At 42.8% G+C, this 25327-nt stretch overlaps 1 protein-coding gene across 1 annotated transcript in view; it reads right to left on the bottom strand.

Moving 5' to 3' along the window:
- Positions 1–1097: 1097 nt before the first annotated feature.
- TMEM216 (transmembrane protein 216) overlaps positions 1098–25327 on the bottom strand; it is a 44434-nt gene continuing 20204 nt past the window's right edge. The window contains exons 3-6 of the mRNA XM_085648521.1: positions 23000–23093; positions 21920–22012; positions 6912–7113; positions 1098–6549 (exon numbers count right to left, since the gene is read on the bottom strand). Coding sequence (XP_085504647.1) covers positions 6534–6549; positions 6912–7113; positions 21920–22012; positions 23000–23093 — 405 coding nt within the window. The 3' untranslated portion in view covers positions 1098–6533. The remainder of the gene's footprint in view (positions 6550–6911; positions 7114–21919; positions 22013–22999; positions 23094–25327) is intronic.

The raw sequence follows: 25327 nt of genomic DNA, 5'->3' as shown, positions 1-25327 counted from the left end.
CTTCTCCCATGCACTCATTGTTGGGTCTAGGAGAGCCTCACTAAACAGAAGCAAGTGCCCCGCATAAGTTGTAGAAGAATGGAAGAGTTTTTAAAAAAAGATCCATAATCTCTAGCTGGAAGGTCTTCGCCTGCATGGTGTCAGCTGAAGAACCGGAAAACATCAATCATAATCTTTTTTTGGGGCCGGGGGTGCGGAGTGGGTTTTGGGACACCTGGCATTGAGGAAGAGTTCGGCATTGGGTAACGGTGTTGAGGCTCCATACAGTGCCAGGAATGGGGCCACTGCTTTAAAGTGGAAAATGACTTCTGCTTCATACTGCAATTTTTGTGCATTTTGGGTGGGGAGAATGTCTTAGGAGAATGTACCCTCGAGGGTGACTTTCCTTTTGGGGTGAGAGTTCACTAGAGAGTCTCCCTGTGGGCCTTAGTAAAAAATAGATTGTCTCCCACTCCCTAATGGCCTTTGGGTGCATGGAGGTTCAATAGCTGCACACTATAGCGTCACGTCCCGACCTCAGACACGACAGATATTCATTGTGGGGTTCCAAAGGGACATCTTCTTGCAGCAACCACTACAAAAAATATATTCTGAAAAAAAAACAATTTCGAGCACTAAGAAACACATCAACAAGACACATAAAAACAGGAATAAACACTAGTAGGCAAGATGGCAACTAAGGCACTCCGGGAATGTCACGTCCTGAGAACAAGTTATGGCTGGAGTTATGTGAAACCACCTGGTGGTGCTGGAGAGTCCTTGTTGGGGGGGAGGTAAATGCTTTTGAGACATACAGAAGTCTGGAAGGAGTATTCATAAGGTGAAGAATCTGCGGGAAGGTCTATTCATTAGAATTAAGCCATATGCACTTTAAACCCCAAGGTTCCTTACATTCCTGAAACTCGTCAGGGCTCATAGGAAACGTTCGGAGTCTTGCTGGGTGAACAGAACTTCATCAGCAAACATGATTCATTAAGAGTCAGTTATTATCCAGGTTGAAAGTCAGGCAGTAGACCCTACACAGAGAAGTGTAGGAGAGTCCAGAAGTGCAGAGAATTTCACACAGTGTGTTGAAGAAGTGTTCAATCAAAAAAAACTGTTGTTATGGAAAATAAAGATTTATTATAAATATTTCAATATTCCATTTATGGAAAACTGGTGATTGGGAAATGAACATGATACAGTTGAAAATCACAGAACACTGCATACAGATTGACTGAAGTCCTTATGGACTTAGGGAAGAATATGCACCTCTTCAGACCTACATGATTGCGAGGAGACTTGCTCAACAGCTTAAGGATTTCACACAATCTGGAAAGATGTTCCATCCACTCCCAGGCACAGAACCTCATGACAAACGACCCCTTGGCCATCTGAATTCAGCAGACACTATGAAGAAGCTCCATCACCTACAGAACTCCTCAAACCAAGTCTATCTTCAGCCACCACAATTTCAGGCACTCATGGCCACGAGAACAACCTTTACTCTTGAAGAAGTTTATGTACTATAGAGACTACTTCCCATTCAGTAACACTAGGAAAATCACTCTTAATACATGCCCAGCAACAGCTAGAGGTTACCTCTCCTCACAAGAACACCACATCTATGGACTTAGACCCTCTTTAATAAGTGGGGAAGCAACTGGGACAGGGGCACCTTTTCCTTCTGAAAGAATCAGCACCACCAAGACATTAACAGGTTACACTCGCATTGAAATGCTACCACAGTCACATTATTTGAATCTTCTCACCAGCATCATGTGGGTTATCAAACAAATAATCAGACTATCAGTTTACATTTTTTATCTATTTCTGCTATAGTAGTACGAGCATTAAACATCAGTGCTATTTCCTTCTTTTTCTCACCTCAATGAATATCCAGAACTGTGCCCACCTCCCCTTTTCTTGTTTTACAATATTGATAGGGTCTTAATATAAGGTTTATGATATGTACCCATCTGTACCATGAGGAGGAGGTAGGGCACAGTGACAATCTATGGTTGGTTTCTCAGAAATTCAGAGCTTCCAAAAGATATGTTTCATCAGCCACCTCCTACAATTCCAAGGAATGGTGTCGCCACTTGAATCAACTTCCAAAGCAGGAGCCCTAAAGAACTAGAGGGTATTGTAGTGCCTACTGGATGACAAAGTTTTGCAAGGGTGCCCTGTTAATTTGGATATCAGCCATGGTGTCACAGGTCACACAACAATGCTCAGCAAGTGCATCCATAGAAGCTTAAGTAGCTGCTTTGCACATGTTTGCCAGTAAGATATTCCTGAAAAGCTCAGCAGTAGCTCTTTTCTGTCATACATTTGTTTGCAATTAATAGCAGTGTGCACTCCTACACCAATTCCTAAACAGCACATCTGAATCTCCTGGATGACAGGTCTAAATTTATGGGATCTTTGGGCAAAGGAATCTTGCCTGGAGATCTGGAGACACTTTAAGAGCTGAGAAGCAGAACTGGCATTTGCGATGTGGAGTCCAGATCTTTGTTCCCATGTAATTCCTCCTCACCTTGTACACACGTTGTACAGGGGAGCATAACAAAAGTCAGTCGGTCCCTCAGCCTTTGGCCATTCTATACGCTAGTGTGTTTAAGCTAGCCCCATGCTAGTATGAGGAGCCTAAGTGATGTAATCAGTTTTCCTGTTATAGGAAAAGCCATATATAATGTGAGGATTGTCTCAACCTATTTCTACAAATGCAAGTCTTTATGTAGGGTCCAACACTGAAATATTCTGAATCGCTGACGGCCTACTTGCCATATTGAATGAACTTCAAGAATGCGTAGGAATTTGGTGCACTTGTGGTTACGGGGGTTGGACCGCACTAGCATTTTCATTGTTTTGGAAGTAACTGGTCTACCAGCCATGGACGCTATGACGAGCAGAAATGTAATGCTCATGTGGCTACGGGGGCTGGTTAATTGCCATTTCTCTCCATTTGTAGTTTCAGTGCATATACTTTCCTTTTTCTGAATACCGTAGGCTCTTATGAACTTGTGATTTATGCGGAAGCACCTAAAAGGATACGGGTGAGTGTTGTCCCTGCACATGTTTTTTGCAAATCATGAATGACATACACGTCAGTCTGACTGAATGTATCAGCCTGATTGAAAGTATGCGTTGACGACCAGCTCGGGTACTTTGAAGTATCTTTGAAATTAGGTATATGTTTTTATTTCTTAAATTACAGCCGAAATAGGAATTAGTGGTTCTTCTATCAGATGGTTAGAGGAGCAAGGGGCCAAATTATCCTCCCGTTTGTGGACAGTCAGTTGTTCTACAGATATATTGCTGGGATTTTCGGCAGCACATCTGTGTGAATGCTTTACCGGCACAGTGGAATGTCCTGATGGGGGGCATGCTTTTAGCGTCTTTCTTACACATTGGTGTTGCTTCCCCCTGTTCTTTCTTTTTCCTGTTGGTGTCATTGCCCCTTTCTGGTTATTAACAATGGCCCAGAAAGAGCAATACCTTCTTGAATATGTTCTACAGATATATCACTGATTTCTGGATAGCCCGTATGTGTGAATACTTTACCGGCACAGTGGAATGTCCTGATCGGGGGAATGCTTTTATCGTCTCTCTTGCACACTGGGTTTGCTTCACTACGTTTCTTCCTTTTCCTATCGGTGTCACTCCCCCTTCTGGTTCTTAACAATGGGCCCAGAAGAGTAATACTTTTTTAGTGTACAATGCTAATACAGTGCAATGCTCTGTTCAGGGGCATGTTTCTAATCTTTGTTTTCATATCAGTGTTGTTTAACCTCTTTTCTTCCATTTCCTACCAATGCTATTCCTCTTCTCTGGTTCTTAATATGGAGCTAGGAATAATAAGAACATTTGCTCATGACTACTTTATCTTATAGCTTAGAGTCTTACAAATACCTGAACACTTAGGTGGGGATGTGCACTAGAATTAGCGACCTTAGCGGAGTCATTCCTTGATGGTGAGAATATGGCATTAAATATTTAGAATATTTTCCTTTTTAAATGTGCTCTGGCACCCTACACATGGTGTCGGGTCAGCTCTCATTCGCAGGGATCTCCATAATGGATTAGTAGTTTCACTTGTGTGTAGTTCATGTCTAATGAAAAAATCTTTTGTTGTCTTCCCTCCTTTGTATGTAGCAGCTTGTTTTCATTTTTCACCATCTGTATATTTGGAAAGTGTGTTTATTACTGTATGTATTTTGTTAGTTACTATTAGTCGTTTTGGGTTGGATCCCAAAGAAAATCTTCTTCCTGCTTTTGACTGATCTGTTTTTGTGGCAGTTTATCATCTCTATTTTAGTCTACATTAGTCTCTGGTTTGTTATATAATTAGTACATTGTCTGAGAATGTGTATTTGTTTTGCATGTGTAATGTTTTAATAATGCATTTGGATGACTTTAAATGTTTTTATTCTCCGGTCTTAAAAGAATTATGTGCTTAGTTTTGGAACTGTGTTGTTCCTAATACACTGTCACTTTGCGTATGTATTTATATGTGTGTTTTCTGTGGCATGTTTGCAGCTCTGAAAGAAGCCTTCTACTAGCAAAACGCGCTAGCTGCAGCCTTTTTTGTCTACATGTGAAACAAAACAAGAATAAAAGAACACACTCATTTTGTCTTGCGCATACGGGTTGTTGGACTTGGCCCTTTTTGCAGGGTCATCCCTGAATTTTTTGCCTTCCTCCTATTTGTCACAAGTGCATACCTGTGCCAACTAGAGACCCCCAAGTCTAACACTGATCTATTGTGTTACCTTTTTCCAACACATCTTTTGTTGCCTCTCGAATATGTGTAAGGTACTCTGGATGTTCTTTGCATACTCTTGTCTACCCACTCCCCACAACACATTTGACCCAAGAGTTGAGATCTTGGTCCCACGAAATACCAATTAATCACACCTTATATTGTGGTGGAAGCGTGCTCTTGAGTGCTGCAGGACGTTTGGAACTATATCATACGAAGTCCTAGATTGGGCTTACACTGTTTTGATCTCATCAATGTGTTTTCCTTACAGATGTTTTCTTATCTATAAACTACAACAAAGTGGATACAAAAAAAAGAGATAAATAGTCCTCAGTTACTATGCTGAACATCAGGACACTACTTTGTTTCCATGTTGCTATCAATGATCTATAAGTTTCTGCAAAGCTAAAAAGAACATATGTTTGATGGCAATTTTCGATCCTTTCTCAAGTGACCTGAACTAGTTCTTTCTTACAAATGGCAGAACTTTTATCCACAGGCAGAGAATTTCTCACACACCTGAAAAGTGTACCATGCCCTCACCAGTCCATGGGTACACTGAGTGCCAGATGGAAAAGCCCAATCTTCTTGGACTGTATAACAGAGATATTGCGAAGTGTGCAGTCTTTAGTATGTCTCTGCCATCTATCACTACCATGTATTCGCTTTCTGTGTTTGCGGAAAGAATCACTCTGCCCCTATCCATTGTTCTGCTGTTCTACTGGTGGAATCCAACATGAATGGCATTTCTCAAAGTTCCCAAATGGCTCTATGAAATGGTGATCTTTTTCAAATACTGCCTCCTTCCTCATGCCACAGTGCTGACACTCGGTGGTTTGAGGATTAACTCACAGAAGTTCATCTAAAGAAGGAGTCATCCTCACCAAAAATTATTTTAGCTACAACACCATATTAAGGTTGACTAAGCCACATTCTTCACAGTATGAATTTCATGAAACCTCTCCTGTCCAGTTAACGGTCTGATATTACCAGACAATTAACATAAAAATGTTTTTCTAAAAAAAAACTCTAACTTTCTCAGCATCACCATCCAGGAAGATGTCAATACAGAAGTGCATGCAGACCCAGAAGCCACTACTGACATCACACTAGTCTGCGAGGCTGTGACCAACCAAATCATGTCTCACCAGTGAGACAGCGGATGAAGGACTGCTTGCATTATCCCAACAGAGGTAGATCAGCGTTTGAAATTGGACGCGAGACGGCACACCTATAGAGCTTCCGAACCTATACGGGGGATACTGGTTTATAGATGCAGACTTTCTGGTGGAGGCTCATACTGAGAGTTCTGGGCGAGCTGCATCCCACTCTGATACTCTTACAAAGAACACTCTGCCCTGGAAGAATGAATTTCTGCTGTTGAACGCAAATAACCACACACAACACACCTAAACAACCACAGAAATCGCCGTTTCAGGGAGTTACAAAAAAATAACAATAGTGGTGGCATATACAGATTATCAGGGAAACACACAGGTACACGCACAGCCACACATGACAGTCACACTGCACAGATAATGAACTCCTGCTCTCTGCTGGAGCGAGCACCTCCTCCGAGTCACAAACGTACTCTTCGACAACAAGTGGAGCACAGCCCCTACCACGGGTGCCATGAGCAAGGAACATGTGCACATTCACCGCAGAGCACTGTGAGAAGCAGCCATCTGCTGTGCACAGCTGCTTATGTCTGCTTATTACAGAGGATCTCAAGACCTCTTGGGCAGTAGGGTGACAAATTCTCAGGTGTCCTGCATTTGTAAGAACAGCATCAGTAGGTTTCCAGCCTGTAAAAAAAAAGACAAAGATTGGGCAAGATGCAAAGGACAAATGCCTCCTCAGTATCCCCATTTACCCCCTAAACAGATGTTATCTATGTGGCTGGACAACCCCAGAGACATACAGGTACATCTATAGTCACTCACGTTAAACACTGCGGATAGGATATCACATAAGGAAAGGTAGCCCTGTCCTATCTATCTTAAGGTCTCGGTGATGCATTTACGGTTGATTCTATTTTTCTTGAACTGTTCATCTGGCATTAACTATTCTCACTGTCCCTTCGATCATGGAAGTTTTAAAAGGTTTTCACAACATGAGCGAGGTTTAGTTCCCCTCATCAGACCCCCGAATACAGGCATACCATTACCTGGAGAAAGAGACGAGGGCCACAATGTCTAGAAGGACTTCTAGAACATAGAAAACCAAGAGGATGACGTTCATTACTGCTTCGAGACGTAACACATAGGTCTGCAGGAGCAGGTAGTACAAAGCCATCATGGCAGCTGGAAATGTCAGGCCCACACTGATGACTACAGGCAGTTTTCTCTGAGTCAAGTTTCCTTTTGAACCTGTAGCATGCAAAGAGCAGAGCATCTTGTAACATAAAAAGTCTAAAGTACAGTTTATACACAACAAGGAGAAAAAATAGATGGGGTGGAGAAAAGAAGAAAAATAGATAGTAAATGAACACATCAGCAAATCCAAGTTAGGACCCACGTAAAGGCATTTATTCTGAATGCCAGTGTGACATATTAAGCAATTGGATTGCTGTTTAATGGAGCACCATCAAACATTACTATGTAAGGATGCAGGTTTATTTAGACAATTCACCGTAAAATGATTTATGGACACTATAAGGAAGCTACACAAACTACAGCTGTTTAAAATGATCATAGACCCCACTTCATGGTGTACAGACAACAGTCTCTTGAGTAATGCACAACATATCATGGCATCCCATCCTGCGAGAGAAGTATTTCATTTTCTCTGATGTAGCAGATTACCAAATATTCACTGAAGTATGCAGAACACAAACAAAAACTGGCCGTTTACTGAACTTGTAAATGTATAAAAGGCACCCGTTACATATAACTTCCTCGGTTCCACAGACCCATGTGAAATAAAAATATGAAGGCAGTATTTAAATCTCATCTCTGTATGGAACCGGGGTGGATTCTCCATTAGGGCTCGGCTCCTGCGCCCCCCTGATATTCCTTCACATTCCTTTACAAATATTAAATAGATCGATTTATTTAGAGATAAGATCGTATCTCTAAACAAATTGATGTATTTAAGTCTGGGCTGGGTGTCCCAGGTTGCCTTCCCAGCCTCGGTCTGATGCAAGAGACAAAAGCCAGAGTAAATCCACTTTCTGAACTATGATGCACAACACAGGGCTTACTGTTCTAAAGCCCTGCATAATGAATCATTGTCATTGTATCCTATGGCAGTATCCACTGTAGGCCAGTGACGCTTTCAGCGTCATAGTTTTGGGCGTTAATGTCTCCATCCCTGTGCGAGAGCAGCCGTCTGTCGTTCATAGACTTAGATCCCACCCTTTCCCATTCATCACACGTAGGAGTGGATGCAAGAACGTGTGATCTGGTGCCTTGTTCTCTGTAATGGCAAGTGTTAGAATGCTAATCTTCTGTTAGGTATATTGTTCTGATACCCTCGCCACACTACTCTTCCCTACTGTGACAAGAATCAACCCAAGCCCTGACTGCACGTCTCTAGACCCGTTAGAAGTGGAGCTGCTGCATTTGTTCCCCTGCGAAATGATCCAAAAGAGGAGCAGGCCAGGGTTCTTGTCCCCCTGTGAAGTTGATGCAAATATCCGAGTCAGGGGCAAAGCGAGAGAACTGTGCTTTCAGTAGATAGTTATCTGCTGTAAGACATTAAAACTGACCCCGAGTACCGAGTCCTGCAGAGAAGTACATGCTGTGCGCCTTAAAGTCTATCCAGTTCAGCTGAGCTATGTTGGCTCATTTGATATAAATTCATTGCAGTTCTAATGCGGTCTGCAGGCAGAGTGTCTTTAAATCAGCTGCATGCCACACTACAATCACTACATCCCTGTAGGTGCATGGCCATGCTGCTTCGTCTCCAGACCAACAGCATGCAATGCAGACTAACAATAACATAGTTTTAATGGCACAGTTTATGTCCGCAAGGTTTGATGAAATACTAGTCTGAAAAGAAAAGCATTGTGTAGTTTTAAAAAACAATTGATTCACAAGAAAGAGGTGGACATTAGCGATCATAGCAGTCCGCACCATGGCCCTCCAGTCCACATTACCGCAGTCTTGCACACCAGTGACATGCCCTTAACAACATTAATGCCAAAAACATGGATTGATTTACAAACAATGAGTGTTAAAAACGTTAAGGAAATGCATGTCAGCTATTTAGTTTCTCTCTTATTTCAAGTTTTACTTAATCTTGCCTCACTCAAGAGTTTGCTATTTAATCATGTTGTGTTTCTTTCTGTATTATTTTTCGTGCATACTTTGAGCTGTGCAGGTGTTTGAGGGGCTTTGATTGAGAGCTCCAACGCCGGCGCTGAAGCCAAAGCAAAGTGCCTGTCAGTGGGTTGGCTTCTCTGCAAAGCACGCAGAACAATGGTCTTCATGTGTTCCAGTTGTAATTGCAATTTTGTGAAAATGTTTGTGAATGGGGGGGGCAAAATATTTACAGGGCAAAAGTAAATAAATTGCTTAAATGTGAGTGAGTGCAGTGTTTGGAAGTGGTGAAGTGAGGGAGATGCAAGGGAATGCATTTGGGGAAGAGTGAAAAGAGGGTGCCGAAGAGGAAGGAGAGGTGGTTGAAGATGTGCAGATGGACGAGATGTGCAGAGAAAAAGGACATATATATATCTAACCTAGAGCACACATAACTGAAGACAAAAATCCTTCCACAGGCCTCTATACAATTGAAATATCAGAATGGAAACATTTTGAAGGATAATTATTATAACAAGTCCTTGTTGTTTCTCATTTATGTTAAACAGCTAAAAACCGTTGACAAATCCAATCGCACTGACAGGTTTTAGGTGTAGGTCAGTGTGTTATATATCTGGATGCAATTACATTTAAGAGAGAACCCAAAATACCGGTCGGGTAGCACACTATATGAATCACAGAAATTTATTTTACGTGTTCCCTTTTCGAGAGTCAACACATTTTTCATTCCAATTAAAGACCTGTCTTCGCATATTTCCATATGACAGATTGCAGTCAGCAGCTGTGAATCCTTACCGAAGCCTGGTTAGAGCATATTCTTCCAAAGTTGATGCCGCATGCAGTTCAAGACACTGGGCAAGCACACACTTTTAAAAGGCTGAAGTTGTTGCGTTGCACAATTTGCACATTACAGTAACTGTCAAATATATTAATGCAATAAGATATAGGGCAGTTTTTTATGTGTTTAATATTTCAAAACTATACATTCCCACTGCTTTAAAAACCTTGCTTTATCACAAAATTAATTCACTTTAAGATGAATCATTTGCCAATCTTTTGTTCAATTTATTTCTCTGGAGTAGGATCCAGCCTAGAACCCACGTTTGTTCATTAAGCTTGCCCGCGTCGCTCACTACATAAAAGTCATACCAAACTTTTACGCCACGCCACTGGTATGGAAAAAAATATATTTAAAAATGGAAAAGTATCAAGCCCATTCTGTTTCTTTTGCTTACACACACCCTATACATAGATTCCAATCATTTTGCCTTTTTATCTACATTCTGTGGAACCTAATCAAATGTGGGTTCTTGTAGGTAAACTCAAAAATAAAAACATTTTCTTTTTTTTTTTTAAACATCTTTTTATTAACCTTTTCACTTCCAACCATTACTGCCATACCATATCGTGCTTCACAACGTACATTACATCTTTTCTGATTACATCTGCATTCTACATTAGGGACCCCTTTCATGTTCTTCATTACATTGACACCCGTCTCTTTAACCGCACCACAACATCCCTCTTCAGAGCTCTTTATACGCACCCCTACTAGTCGGAGTGGTCTGATTGGGATTCGTCCTGCGGAGGATCGCAGATATTGCCCTGATATAGATTCCACTTCCCCATATCTTACTCCATTTTTTGGGGCAGCCTCTGTGTCTGTATACTGATTTTTCAGTTACCATCAGTTCATCCATACCATTACACCATTTTCGGAGTGTCGGGGCTTGCCGGGCTCCCCACTGCTGCGCAATATCCCTTTTTGCTAAGGCCATCCCTAGCGCTACCCATGTTTGTACTGTCTGAGTAAGGTCTGCTGCTTCCCAGACATTCAGGATGCATCCCCGCGGTTCAGGAACCAGTGTTACACCTGTCACCTGCGCTACTGTGCGCACTATTGTTTTCCAATAGTCCTGGATGGCGACAAATTGCCATAGTATGTGCCAGAACGTGCCCTGTTCCCCGCACTGTCTAACGCAAAGCGGCGTATCGGCTCTGTGTAATTTATGCAGTAGCGTCCTAGTGTAGTAGGTGCGATGCAGTATCTTCAGTTGTATCAGTTTGAATCAAGCTGAAATCGCCACTTCCCTGGGGGATGCCAACGCTTCCTGCCAATCCGCCTCATCCAGCTCCCCCACGTCAGTCTCCCATCTAGCTTTTAGAGTTTGCGTAGGGTCTGGTTGGTTATTTATGACTTTTTTGTATGTAAGTGATATTGCTTTCTTCGTCATATGATCAGTAAGGAGCCTGTCCTCGAGGGGTGAGGATTCCGGCAATTTTGTGCCTAGTGGTATGAGTGCTGTTAATGCATGCCTTATCTGTAAGTATCTGAACTTCTCCGAGTCAGCCAATCCATAGCTCTCTTGCAGCTGCGTGAATGCAATGGTCTCCCCCTTTTTCCACAGGTCCCCCACCCTCGAAATACCGATCAGGTCCCATTGTCGGAAACCCTTCGTGTTCTTGAGCCTCCCTAGTTTGTTTGTATCCCAGAGTGGTGTCGCCTGCGTGATGACTCCTTCCTACCCCAAAGCCCTCTGGACTTCATGCCAGATCCTGATTGTATGGGCTGTTGGTCCTATGAGATGTTTGTGCTGATTAGTGTTGTACAATATTCCCATAAGATTGTCTGCACACAGCAAATGCCTATCCATGCGATAGGCCGGGTCTGCCTGATCCGAGTGAAGCCATTGGTTAATTACTGACAGGTGTGAGGCCCAGTAATATACCCTAATGTTGGGGAGCGCTATTCCTCCGTCATACCAGCCCTTCACTAGTTTGTGCATTGCGATACGCGTCGCCTTGCCATCCCACAATAGCTTGTTAAGCTCATTATTTATTTCCCTGAAGTATGATGGGAGTATCGGAAATGGTGTGTTTTGCAGGGCGTACAGGAACCTCGGGAGTGCCATCATTTTAAAGAGGGCCGCCCTGCCCAAGAGGGTAAGCGGCAGTGCACGCCAGCCCTGCACATCTCTGCGGAACCGCTCCAGAGGTTTCTTAAGATTTTCAGCTATGAAGTGGGAATCGTGCGCCGTGACATATACGCCCAAATATATGAACCCATCAGACACTATCGTGGCAGCACAGTTTCGCGGGAGTCGAGGCTGGTCGCCTGCGTGTACATAAATATGCGTCCAGTTTATTGTATATCCTGATACCCGGCCGAACGCCGCGCAGATATCCATGAGGCAATTGAGCGAACGGGTCGGCGAGGCCAGAGAAAGGAGCATGTCGTCTGCGTAGAGCGATACTCTGTCCTCCCATCCCGGCGCCCACTTGAGCCCACGGATCACTTGATCTTGGCGTATCCACGCCGCCAAGGGTTCCAGCACAAGTGCGAAGAGAAGCGGTGACAACGGACATCCCTGCCGCGTCCCCTTGGCCAGGGGGAAGGTGCCTGAGATTCTCCCATTGGCCACCACTTGTGCCATAGGTTTCGTATATAGTAGTTCCACCCATTTTATGAATTTTGGCCCAAACCCCAAATGGTGAAGTACTGCGAATAAAAATGGCCATTCCACCATATCAAACGCCATTTGTGCGTCCAATGAAAGGATTATCGCATCTTCTTGAATTAGTGATTTGCGTGCCATGACACTATGCACTCGCCGCAGATTTAGCGCCGTATTCCGGTGCGGCATGAACCCTGATTGATCCGGGTGAACCACCGCCCCCAAATAAGGCTGAAGCTGCATTACCAGCACCTTGGCTAGGATCTTTGCTTCTGCGTTGATCAGGGATATGGGCCTGTATGACATGCAACTGTTCGTCGGTTTACCCGGTTTGTGTATTGCTACTATCGTAGCCAGGCGCTGGTCCCCGGGAAGTTCCCCCTTCTGTAAGCTATCTTTATACATGTTCAATAAGTGGGGCGTGAGGACCGTAGCCAAGTGCCTAAAGAGTTCCACCGGGATACCATTAGGCCCCAGGGAAAAATAAAAACATTTTCATCTCCCAATCACACATAAAGCCCGAGAGCCAGTGCCTGCTTCACAACACCCACCAAATGATCTACCTTTTCAAGTTTACTCAGAAAAAGGAACTCTGTTCATGAAACTTTTTTATGAAAAGCATGACTCACGACTGAGAGCCTCATATGAGTGCCCTGTTATGCTAAATAGGTCCTGTGACATAATTTACTGGCATAAGGATTAGAAAATCTACAGGAACACTATACATTTGGAGTTTATCACTGAGACACATGGATTCCGGCAAATTATTCCCTAAAATCTTTTCCATATTTTCAGCTGTTCTGGATGTGGAGGTTGGGAGAGGGGGGCTAATATTAGGTCGAATCATGACCCATGTGTAATGGGGCCCTTATATTGAGCTTTCATGGGATGACCCTCTTTCTCGCCTTTACCAAAATTAAAAAAGAGGACTGTACTTTCTCTTATTAATGATGGGCTGGAAGACTTACAGTAGATTCCCGAAGGTCCTGTTCTTATCTGATGTGATCTAATGTGACTAGTGAGGTGATGAAAATGTTGCTTTTCCTTTAGAGCAGTCGGTTTTCATCCTTATTGAGGGTGTTGGAGTTCTTACCTTTTGACGGCTACAATGGGTTTATCCCCATGGCGTGCGAAGACAAAACAGCAGATCTCTGCTCTATAAATTGATGGCAGAGAAGTGGATATCTCTCAGGCTGGGCACTGGTATAGTAAAGATTATTTAAGTCCCCCGAGTATGGGGAGGGAAGATTCTTATTAGGTCTGGTGTTAGCCAAGGCCTTTTGATATTACAAAATATATATATATATATATATATATATATATATATATATATATATATATATATATATATATATATATATATATATATATATATATATATATATATATATATATATATATGCTTTCTGTTACGTCTCTTCATCCATTGGTCTGCTGTAAAATGTCATTATACGCCTACCACAGCATATAGTATAGGGCACAGTGCCAGCCCAACTCAGCTGGTCTCACTTGAATGACGACATTTTGCTTATGCACAATATGCACATCAAGAAGCAAAGTAGTCTATGCCAGTGACTAAGTAATTGCCTAGGAGTGTGGGGGAAATACTCCAGGGAGTCTACACCAACTTGAACAGAACTCAATTTTGTATTCAAAATGGGCCAACCTATTGATGGATTATGCCCCTTAAATCCACAGTGCAATCACAATGAATATGAATAATTAGAAAAAAGATTAGTCCATTATATTACAGGTCTTCAAAATTTCAAATTCAAATTAAGCATTTGAGTCCATAAGTTGTCATTTTCTTGTAGAATAATAATTTATTGATCTTGTGGTCCTTGAAATTAAAATATTTCAGGGTGTTACAAAAAGGTCCCAGTTAACGCATGTTAAGCCCCTCTACACTCCTAGGCTATTACTTAATAAACTTATCTATGGTTACTCTACACACAATGTGGTATTTATAATTCCAATATACCAACCCCCGCCTGCACCACACATACTCTAGAGAACTGCAACCTATCAGCACTATGCTCACACCCATTTTAAATGCATCCTTTTCCTCCGCGACCTTCCCAGATGCTTGAAAACATGCAACTGCCCTCCCAATGCTGAAGAAACCCTCTGCAGACCCTTCAACGCTTGTCGACCAGGCAGATTTCCCAGCCAAGTCCTTAGAGGAAATCATCAATAGACACCTTACGGAATACCTCAATGACCACCAACTACTTGAGAACACTCAGTCTGGTTTTAGGCTCAACCACAGCACACAAACAGCCTGCTGACTCTGGACAGAGAAGAAATGGCGACCCTCATCCTCCCGGATCTCTCTGCAGCATTTGACACAGTCTCCCACCCCATCCTCATCCAACGTCTTCATGACATTGGAATCCAGGACAGGTACACAGATGGATCTTCTTCCTGACTGAAAAGATCCAGTCAATCAGCCTGGCAGTGTACACCTCGGATACCCGCGATCTCTCATTGAATTCCTGGAGGGATGCTCCCCGAGCCCAACCCTCTTCAATGCATACATGATCCCTCAAGCCAGAATCATCTACTCTCGTGATATCAGCATCCTTTCCTACGCCGATGACACGCAACTCATTCTCTACCTCATGGACAAGATGGTGAGTACCCTGATCAAGTTCAAGTCCTGCTTGACTGAAATCACCCACTGGTTAAAGACCAACTGTCTAAAGCTGAATGCCGATAAGGCCAAAATCATGAACTTCGGGAAGAGCACATCACTGTGGGACTTCACCTGGTGAGCAACAGAGCTAGGACTGATACCCCCACCCGACTACCCATGCCAAGAACCTCAGGATCAAGATCGACAGCAAACTCAACATGACCTTCCAAGCCCATGCTGTCGGCATCTCATGCTTCCATACCAATCAATCAATCAATCAAGTGGCTTGTAAAGCGCAACTACTCACTCGCAAAGCACTGGGGGAGGGGGGGACTGCACTATGGTTCGGTCAATGAAGCAGGTCTTGTGGTCCTTCCTGAATTGGGGAAGTGACGGTGACTGCCTTAGGGAGAGAGGCAGGGTGTTCCAGTTCTTTGCTGCGAGGTAGGAGAAGGATCTTCCCCCGGCAGTGGTCTTGCGGATACATGGGATGGCGGCCAGGGCCAGTTGAGCAGATCAGAGGTCTCTGGTGGGTACATGGAACGAGAGGCGGTGGTTGAGGAATGCAGGTCCTGTGTCGTGTAGGGCATTGTAGGTGTGTGTGAGGAGCTTGAAGGTGATCCTTTTGTTCAATGGGACCCAGTAGAGGTCTCTCAGGTGGCTGGTGATGTGGCTGCTGCGGGGGATGTTTAGGATGAGCCTGGCAGAGGCGTTCTGAATGCTTAGAAGTTTCTTGAGGAGTTTCTGGGTGATGCTGGCATAGAGAGCATTGCCGTTGTCGAGTCTGCAGCTCATGAGTGCATGGGTGACCATCTTTCTGGACTCGGTGGGAATCCACTTGAAGATCTTTCTGAGGAGGCATAGCATGTGGAAGCAGGATGATGAGACGGCTTTAATCTGGCAGTTCATGCTGAGGGAGGAGTCCGAGGTGATACTGAGATTTCTTGCGTGGTCTGTGGGTGTGAGGTCCAAGATCTGCAGGCCACCAGGAGTCGTCCCAAGCGGAGGGGTGGAGCACAAGATGAGGACTTCGGTCTTCTCTGAGTTTAGCTTAAGGTAGCTGTCCATCATCCAGTTGGTGACAGCCTTCATCCCGTCCTGGAAGTTGTTCTTGGCAACTGTGGTGTTCATTGGTGAGGGAGAGGAACAGCTGGGTGTCATGAACCCCGATGATGCAGAGGAAGAGAACATCCTCTATGCCAGGATCAACATAAAACTCACCAGAAGGCTGCAGACCATTCAGAACTCAATGGCCAGAATCACACTCAACCTCCCACACCGCACTCACATCACACAAAACTTGAAGGAGCTCCACTGGCTCCCCATTCATAAGCGAGCCCAAGTAAAACTCCTCACCCATGCTTTCAAGGCATACGTAAAACAGGCCCTGCACACCTCAACAATCGTATCTGCTTTAACAAACCTTCCAGGGACCTCCGCTTGTCCAGACTACTACTTCCACAAACTCCAAGCATACGGAAATCTAGATCTAGTGGTTGAGCCTTCTCCTACATTGCTCCTAAAGCATGAATCAACATGCAGCTACACATAAGAGCCTCCTTCTCACTTATTCAACACTAGAAGAAGCTGAAGACCTGGCTTTTCGAGCAGTCCCACTAGACCCTAGTTTTCCTAGTCTCACACCTGCTCAGCACCAGACTGCCCTCCTGGGTGATAGTGTGCTCTACAAATCTGCATAACACACATATTACATCTACATAATACAGGCGACCACTTCATTATAATAACTACCATTTAATACAGCAATAAGCATAGGAAGATGTCTGGAGGTTAAAGGTCTGCAAAGACTAACCAGGCAGCAGTGTGACCAGCTCAAGAAAGAGAGCAATAAAATGGCATTGATAGAGGAGATATACAGCGTGATCTCAGGAAAATAACCACCCAGTGTTGGTCTCCAAGGGGAATTTTACAAGAAGTACATGGATACATTGGTCAATAAATTATTGGAAGTAATCCTGGAGGCAGCAAAATGGCTCTCCTTCAATGCTAGAAGCTATAATCGGCCAAACCGAACAAATGATACACTGGACTATAGAGCATATCATCGACTCTCAATGATTAACATGGACAAAAAATTATAGACTAGATACTAGCTAACAGATTGATCATAAAAGCAATGAAGGGACTGATATATGAAGATCAGTATAGGTGACTTGGATAAGCTTAGAAACAGAAAAAAAAGACAGGACTGGATGGGGTAGAGGTGGTGACAATCTCAGCCCAGGAGAGAAAGTAGCACTCAGAACCCTTCAGGAAAATAAGGAGATCATATTGAAAGAGGTTGACAAAGGGGGAAACATTGTGGTCATGAATGGACACGACTACAAGAGTAAAATACTGTCACAACTTAATGACATGGCATGTTATGAAAAGGTGGAGGGTAATTCTTCATCTAAATTAAAAACAAAATCTAGCAACATCTAAAGATATGGCATGACAACTGTTTAATTAATGATGACGAATACATGCATTTGCGAATAGACCGGCCGAAATAGCTATGCATCTACACACTCCCCAAGATACAAAAAAAAAAACCTTTTCCACCAAGACAACCAATAATTTCGTGTATTGGTGGACCCACAGAAAGTATATCTGAATTTGTGGATGTATTTCTACAGCCTCTGGTTAAAAACCTTCTCTCATATATACAGGACACAGAGCTTATACTTAATCTGTTGGGAAATATCTATTGGGAATCAGGCATGACAATGGTTACATTGGATGTTGTATAGCCTTGGACATGATCAGGGACTTGCAGCTCTACGACAAATACTAAATAAAAGATCAGCCAGCCTACGGTAATATACAGAGATGCTGCTGGAGATGACAGAGTTGATCTTTTGGAATAATGTGATCCTATTCAAAGATGAATGGTACAGACAACTACAGGGGACTGCGATAGGTTCCAAATTCACTCCTTCATACACCTGCTTCTTCATGGGAGAGTCAGCGGGGGAGCTAATTTGGTGCTCACATGGAATGCCATGGATGGACTGTGTGTTCTACTGGGGGCGCTACATAGATGACTGCTTTATGAATTGGACAGGTAGCGTACAGCAACTAAACAGCTTTTGCTCTTATCTCAATGACAATCGGTACAATATAAAGTTTATCTTTCACTACAGTACAGAGACAATTATTTTCCTGAACTTGGAACTTTACATTAGTATTAATAAGATTCATAGAAGGCTTTATCACAAGCCCACATCATGCAACTTAGTATTACATGCATCTAGTGCTCATCCAAAATGTCAGGTAACTGTAGTGAAGAATCAGAAGGTGCGACGGTACTCAATTACATTGAAATTAGATTTTTACAAAGAGGATACAGCAAGAAAGTGGTTAGTGCTGCTGGGAAGCGAATTATGAATGTGAGTAGGGAACAAACACTAATCAAAAGACAACAAGCAGGGCAAATATCTAAGAAGGTACGGCTGGTGATAGATTACAGCGGGCTCTCTGTAAAATTCCACAAGTCATTTTAGAGACATTGGCACTTACTGACAAGAGATAGAATGCTACAGGCTTATATCTCTTACAGGCCTAATTTAATTTTCCGTAGGGGGCAGACCCACAAAAATCTTCTTAATCCCAGTTACCCAAAACATAGATGCTAGGTCAATTGGCTGATGGAACAGAGTGTGGGCTTTTACAAATGCAGTCACTGCGGTATGTGCAGGTGAGCTATGGATACAAAAGGAGATTTAGCTATGGGGGTGTAAAGATGTAGGACATTTTGCATAATATTACCTGTAATACAAAATATTTGGTGCACATCATTGTTTGTAAATGTGAACGAATATATGTTGGCAGCACAATCAGGTGCCTTAGAGACAGAGTTGGTGAATACATGATGGCCCTAAAAGTCAACGATGTACGCTACCCCACTGCAACGCATGCCATGGAATGCGGAGCAAAAACTGAACATAAGAGTTTTAATTTCTGCGGTATTGACCATTTTAGCAGAGATCCCCGAGTGGCAACAGGGAACTGTGTCTTAGACACAGAGAAGCGATGTGGATTATGCGATTGTGGTCCGTTGAAAGGAATATGAACATTGACCATGAACTACAATATTTCTTGGGGGAATGATGTAGACACTATGGAATGTCTTCTATGCATATAATTGGGTAGCTTTTGTTTGATATCACTGGGTCATTAATTTCAATCTATAACTTGGTGGACTTCTACCATAATGTAAATTGCACCTGCATGCAGATTGACTACATTAGACTATAGTTTATCCCCGAGTGTGCATCGAGATTAGCTAGTCTGGTATGAACGCGGACGATGAGGAGACCAAATAGGACTTTAAGCATATGGAGACTCAAAAATATCGGTCTATTTCCATCATAGTACAACTGACCTCACAGCTAGATCACCTTTATCTACCTGTGTCATGAACAGGGGTGAGCAAATAGAATATAGGGCTCACGATAATCTTGGATACAACTAAGCCACTCAACTTGAGTCATTGCTGATTATGGCTCATTGATAAGGACATATTCCGAATGAGGGAGAAGATTCCAGTAGAATACTTATGCGAAATTAAGTAATAGAATAACACTTTTATCTCTACTATCACAATTATGATACATATCTACACTTTAACCATCCACTCGGTTTAATCTCGGCGTATATTGAGTAACTTACTACATTTCTTTCCTCGGCGATATCTGGTTTATGACTCGACACCAGTAAGAGTAGAAAAGATTATGGTGCTAATTTTGGTGTATATGATCTTATAATATTAGATAGATCAACGATATGATAGTCTACATATGTAAACATATAATTTGAATAGTGGATTACCTTACCCTCTAATTGGGGTTCTAATTAAACTTCGAATGTTATTGACCAAAGTACAAAGATTATTCTCCAATGAGTCTACAACATGACTCAATACCGACCAGAGTTAAACACACTAACAATGCCAATACGCTCCTATTTACAATTCAGATATGGCAACACCATTTGCTTGTACAGCATGCAGTTTGCATAAGGATAGTTGTCCATCCTTTATCTGCTTTTAAATAGGGAAGTCAATATCACAAAGACTAACTGAAGTTCTGGACAATGAGATCTCAAAACGTGCAATCATGAAAATAAATATAACACTCCTGGCAGACGCTCCCAGTGAAACACAAATGAGACAGATTGATAATGAATTCAGGCACAGAAACTGGAACATAGCCATGTCACGCATTAGAAAGACCTGAAGCAATGCTAGATTCTGACTCATACAATTTAGAACCATACATCACATATATGTGACACCTTTCATGCTTCATAAAGTAGATCCAAGTAAATCAGATCGATGCCCCAAATGCAAATAGAAGAAGCTACATTCTACCATAAGATCACAACATGCCTTATGATCTAGGAGTGTACTGGGAGAGGGTTGACGAGAGATAAAATAGTGCCAAGAGATGGCAAATAGTAGCAGACTTGACTGCCTGGCCTGTTTGGAATATCAAGATTTATGACGAAAAGCAAAATGACAGGGAGGTCAGCAATTTACAATTCTACTACCTGGGCATATAATAGCAATAGGCGGGATATGGTTAGCCCCTCACATAATGGACGGTTGATTGGGGATATCTAGGAGTAGTCATTGGTGGAGGAGAACATAAAAAATAGACCCCTAGAAATTATAAAGTAGGAGAGAACGTAACAGGATAGAGAGCATACATACAAGATACAGAACCACACAAGAAAAACGAACTCATCCTAGACTTTATCTTGGTCACCCAGATGGAGACATTATTGTAGAAATTAAAGTGACTATAGAAGTAGGGGTTCTAATTAGTTAAATAAGCACAGTTCAGGAATGTAGATGAAGAGCTGAGAATTGCTGATATGAAAAAAATAATACGTTCCACTATTTATTTTGCCAGGGTTTGTATGGTTTCTGTTACGATGGAAAAATAGTAAATGTATTAAATGGAACAAAAAAGAACAATAAAGATGATGTTAAAAAAATAAATACCATTTGTAATAACACAAGGTATCTGGATTTACTTTGTTATGGCAGTTATTGGTAAAAGAGTAAATATACAGTTTTGCATGTGGGACTGTGGTCACACAGAATCAGGAAGGGAGCACTTGGTGGCCACTTACTCCCTGACTTAACACTAACAGGTGTCTATGGGTTACATTCATCTTCAAGGGCCAGTGCCACCAGATATCCACGGTTTGCTTTACTTCACAGAACAAGAAACCAGTGGTCTCTGGAAACAAGAATACCGAGACTGCCAAGAGTTAGGCCTATCTGAAACAAACCCATTTCTGTCCCGATTGCCCTTCCAATCAAAAGCGTAATTTACGTAACACAAATAACATTGAAAACACAACCTGTACCTCCAGGGAGAACAGGCTACGATAAACAAAGGAAAGGTGTACAATGCAGCATAATTAGAACAACGTCATTGCCATACTGATAAGTTATTAAACAAAACGATTGTCCTTTAAGGGAAACCTAGAAGCAGCTGGAACAGAAGAACGGCATTTATCACCAAAGGAACCTTGCAAGAAAACAGAAATAATTACTTTCCTTAACAAAGATCTCCCAATAGACCATACATTTGCAGCATTGTATTAATTTAAGAACAGAAAAAGAACTCATTGGATTTTATGAAGTTGATCTCCGTTAGTCCCCCACACCCCAAATCAGAGAACGTGCTCATGGCCACTCAGTCGGTCCTCTCTCCCACCCAATTCCTCTAAAGCTTTTTTTGTAATTCAAACCTTAGAGTATGTGCATCTTTCAGATTCATAAAATCTAAAATTCTTTTTTCCTCACCAAAAAATATGCGGATGACCTCGATGGCAAGGTAGAGGAACAGCATCACCAGGTCCAGTGTCAGGTTAGCTGTGGGATATGGTAGGAGCAGACCTGCAGGGTCGAGACGACATAATGAGAAGCGCTAGCGTGGGCAGTGAGAACAAGATGGATTCTAGTGTTGGTAGTGCAAAAAGGAACATTACATACTGTGAAAGAAACGTGGGGTGAATTGGGGAGAAGGGAGAAAATACAATAACAACTGACAAAAGCCAAAACGTTAATGGCACCAGAAAAGAAAAGGTATCATAGGAAAGCAGCAGCATGGGAGAGGGAAGGTTGTTTGCTTAAAGAAGCATAGAGTGATTTGACCACTCTGTGGGTCTGGTTTTAAAAATGCACTACAATTGTAGACTGCTCTCTCCTGTCTTCACTGCCAGTGAGCGACCTGCTTTTGCAGATTTACAATGGTGAAAGGAGACTACACGTGTGATGCCACTAGCAAAACGAGGCCACAAACTGATGGGCTGCAGGGAGAAAAATGTAATACATCACAATAGGTTTACAATGATCTAGCGCAAGCAAACACATAATACAACAAGCCAACATAAATTATTGTACTATATCCTTGGTAATCTAGTTTGACTGCCCCCTTTAAGCTAAGGATGGGATGGATTAGTGTCAGTATGGTAGAATGTGAGGTTAACCACAGTTAGCACAGCGCAGAGGCAACAAGATAGGAGTTATAAACCCATAAATGGCACAGAACAGGAGAACAGCGGGGACATTATTAAGTCAGCTAAGTTATTTGACAGGTTACAAGTGCAAATGGACGTTACTATCCTGGTGACAGCACTGAAATGAGTGATAGTGAGATTATTAGTACTAGGGCATAGAAGGAAAATGGCACACATTGCTTTATTTTGCCACAAGAGAGTTTGGAATAGGTATGGTTTCTAGCCTTTGATGGCTTAATAGGAGACTGTTACACCCCAGGAGCACTTGAGTGGACAGATGCTGAAATTATGGACTGAAGGCAATGGAATGGAGGCACCAGACGTACTGTTGAAACTGAAAGATCAGCATAAGTTACATACTCACCTTTGTATGCAAACATGAGTATCTCCATCACAAAGTAGGTTGCATAATACCAGCCGTTCAGAAAGAGGAGGACCTCCAGGGGAGTGGAAGAGAGCTGTTAGTCAAGGAATTCAACTTCTACCCTGAAACAGAAACTGCCCAACAGGTTAAGAGGCTCTAGAAATATTTACCTGGGAGAATTATGTGACGGGGCAAAATTAATCAAAAGGACAGGATTAAACTTGCTAAATTATGTACCAGCTATTGTTCCATCCATTATTTTTTTAAACATAGAACCTAAGGTTGATGCTCCATATGTGTCTACGTGCTCCTGAACTTGCAATAACTGAAGAACTATTAAAATAAGTCGACACAAACTTCACTTTCTGCTGTCGTGGACTCCCTCATTTACTTTTATTAGTCATTTTCTTCCTAACCATTCTTTCTTCTATCCCACCCACCCTCCCTTCCCTTTTGTTTTCCATTGTTACCCCCGTCCATCTGTGCATCCTTCTTAGTTCCTTCTTTTTTGTAGCATGCGTGTTCTTATTTCCCACGTGAAAGGAAGCTACTCTACATCTGCCCTTTCTTCAGTCAGAGTCCTTCCGTCCTTATTTCCTCAATTTAACTACTTTATATGTCTTGGTTTCTTCTTTCATCCCCTTATTTCTTTGACTCTCCTATCCTACCTCAATCCCTGCGTTCATCTTTCTTTACCATACCACTGGCACTTTGTCTATTTTCCATCATCATATTATGTTCCTTTTTTTATTTATTTTATCATCTTTTATACTTTCCTACTTTTTATCCACAAAATTTCCATTTCCTCTCTCGGTCGGTCTTCTCTTTTCCCCCATTACCACCCACTCATCAGGACCCAATAGGAGGAACAGGACATCGGGAGGGGGTAGTGCTCTAAATCCAATTTTGCTTGCCAATTGCTTGTTAATGCGCATTCTGCAGAGTTTTTCATCGAACAGGAGAGGTTCTCAGGTCTTCAATCTTAGTCGGAACAACTCAGCCTCTAATTCTTTTGAGGTGGATCGAATTCCTACGGTACTAATGATTTAATTATAGTTGTACCTCTTATTACTATATATATTTGCAGTAGGAGCAGTATGCTCCGAAGGCGGTTTACAAGCAAATGTGCTATAACCTCTTGATGTATGCTTCCCCAAACAAACTAACCGAAGCAGCACAGTTCAAAATAAAGTCACAATTGCCATAGTAAACAGTGGCTAGATGAACACAGATGTTACAGTCTGAAAGAGGCAGATCCAATACTGAAGTCTACCTGGTATTTTTCTTCCAGCAGAGAGGAGTGTGGACTAGAGGGTGGAAGACGAGTACCTATGGTTATGAACTGTGAAGGGGTGGCCTGCACCTTGGTAGGGCAGGATATCACCTTACTGGCATCCCAGCTCTGTGTGCGTGTGAGACAACAGAGGGAGTGTGCCAGGTTCAGCACTGTTGGCACTGAGAACATGTAAATGCTGCACATTGCAGACTGCAATAATAGGGTCATGGAGGGGTGAGTTAAGGCTGTTTGGAATTCTGGCCATGCAAACCATACGTTTGATTCTTTTTTTTTTTTTTTTTTTGTAAAAATGTTTATTAAACAATAAATCAGTTACAAGCATGGGCCTACAACCACCAGGGCCGGCCGCTAGATTCAGAAAGGATCGTACATTAGTTAAGGCCGTAGGCGACACCTGGGGCCCAGCCCCGGAAATGGCTCAGGATAGCTCGAAAGAAACAGGAGACATACATTTAACATAAATAACAACAAAAAACAAAAGGCGAGGCATAAGGGCAAAAAGCGTGGGTCAGGCTACATCCGGGGGACTTTACTCCAGACCTTCAATTAGCTATCAACAGGAGGGAGTACTGATAGATCGGGGGGGGGGGGTAACGGGAGAGGAACATCTATATTCGATTATTACAATCAGTTGCAAGGAACCATCAAGGGTCAGGGGGACAAGGCAATATCGGTGTCCACTAGGGGGGGCGTACAGATACCCCCACGATACACGTTCCATTGCTCCCAAACTCTACCCCATGCCCCGGGTTTACCGCGGGCCACATATACAGTCTTCTCCCTGAACATACACCAGTCCATGTTCTCCTTCCATACTGACACGGTGGGCGGCCGCTGGGAGCCCCAAAGCTGCGCTATATCCCTCTTGGCAATCATGTAGCCCAGGGCCGCCCACCGCGTCTGCGCCGCGTTATAGTCATTGGGCTCCCACACATTCAAGACACATCGACGCACCTCCGGCAGCAGCGCCACCCCGGTGACTTGTCCCATGACCCCATGAACCCGACGCCAGTATTCCGCCACCTCCCGGC

This window comes from Triturus cristatus, chromosome 3_2 (genome assembly GCF_964204655.1).
Source record: "Triturus cristatus chromosome 3_2, aTriCri1.1, whole genome shotgun sequence".
Lineage (NCBI taxonomy): Eukaryota > Metazoa > Chordata > Amphibia > Caudata > Salamandridae > Triturus > Triturus cristatus.
This window is presented reverse-complemented; position numbering and strand designations above follow the sequence as displayed.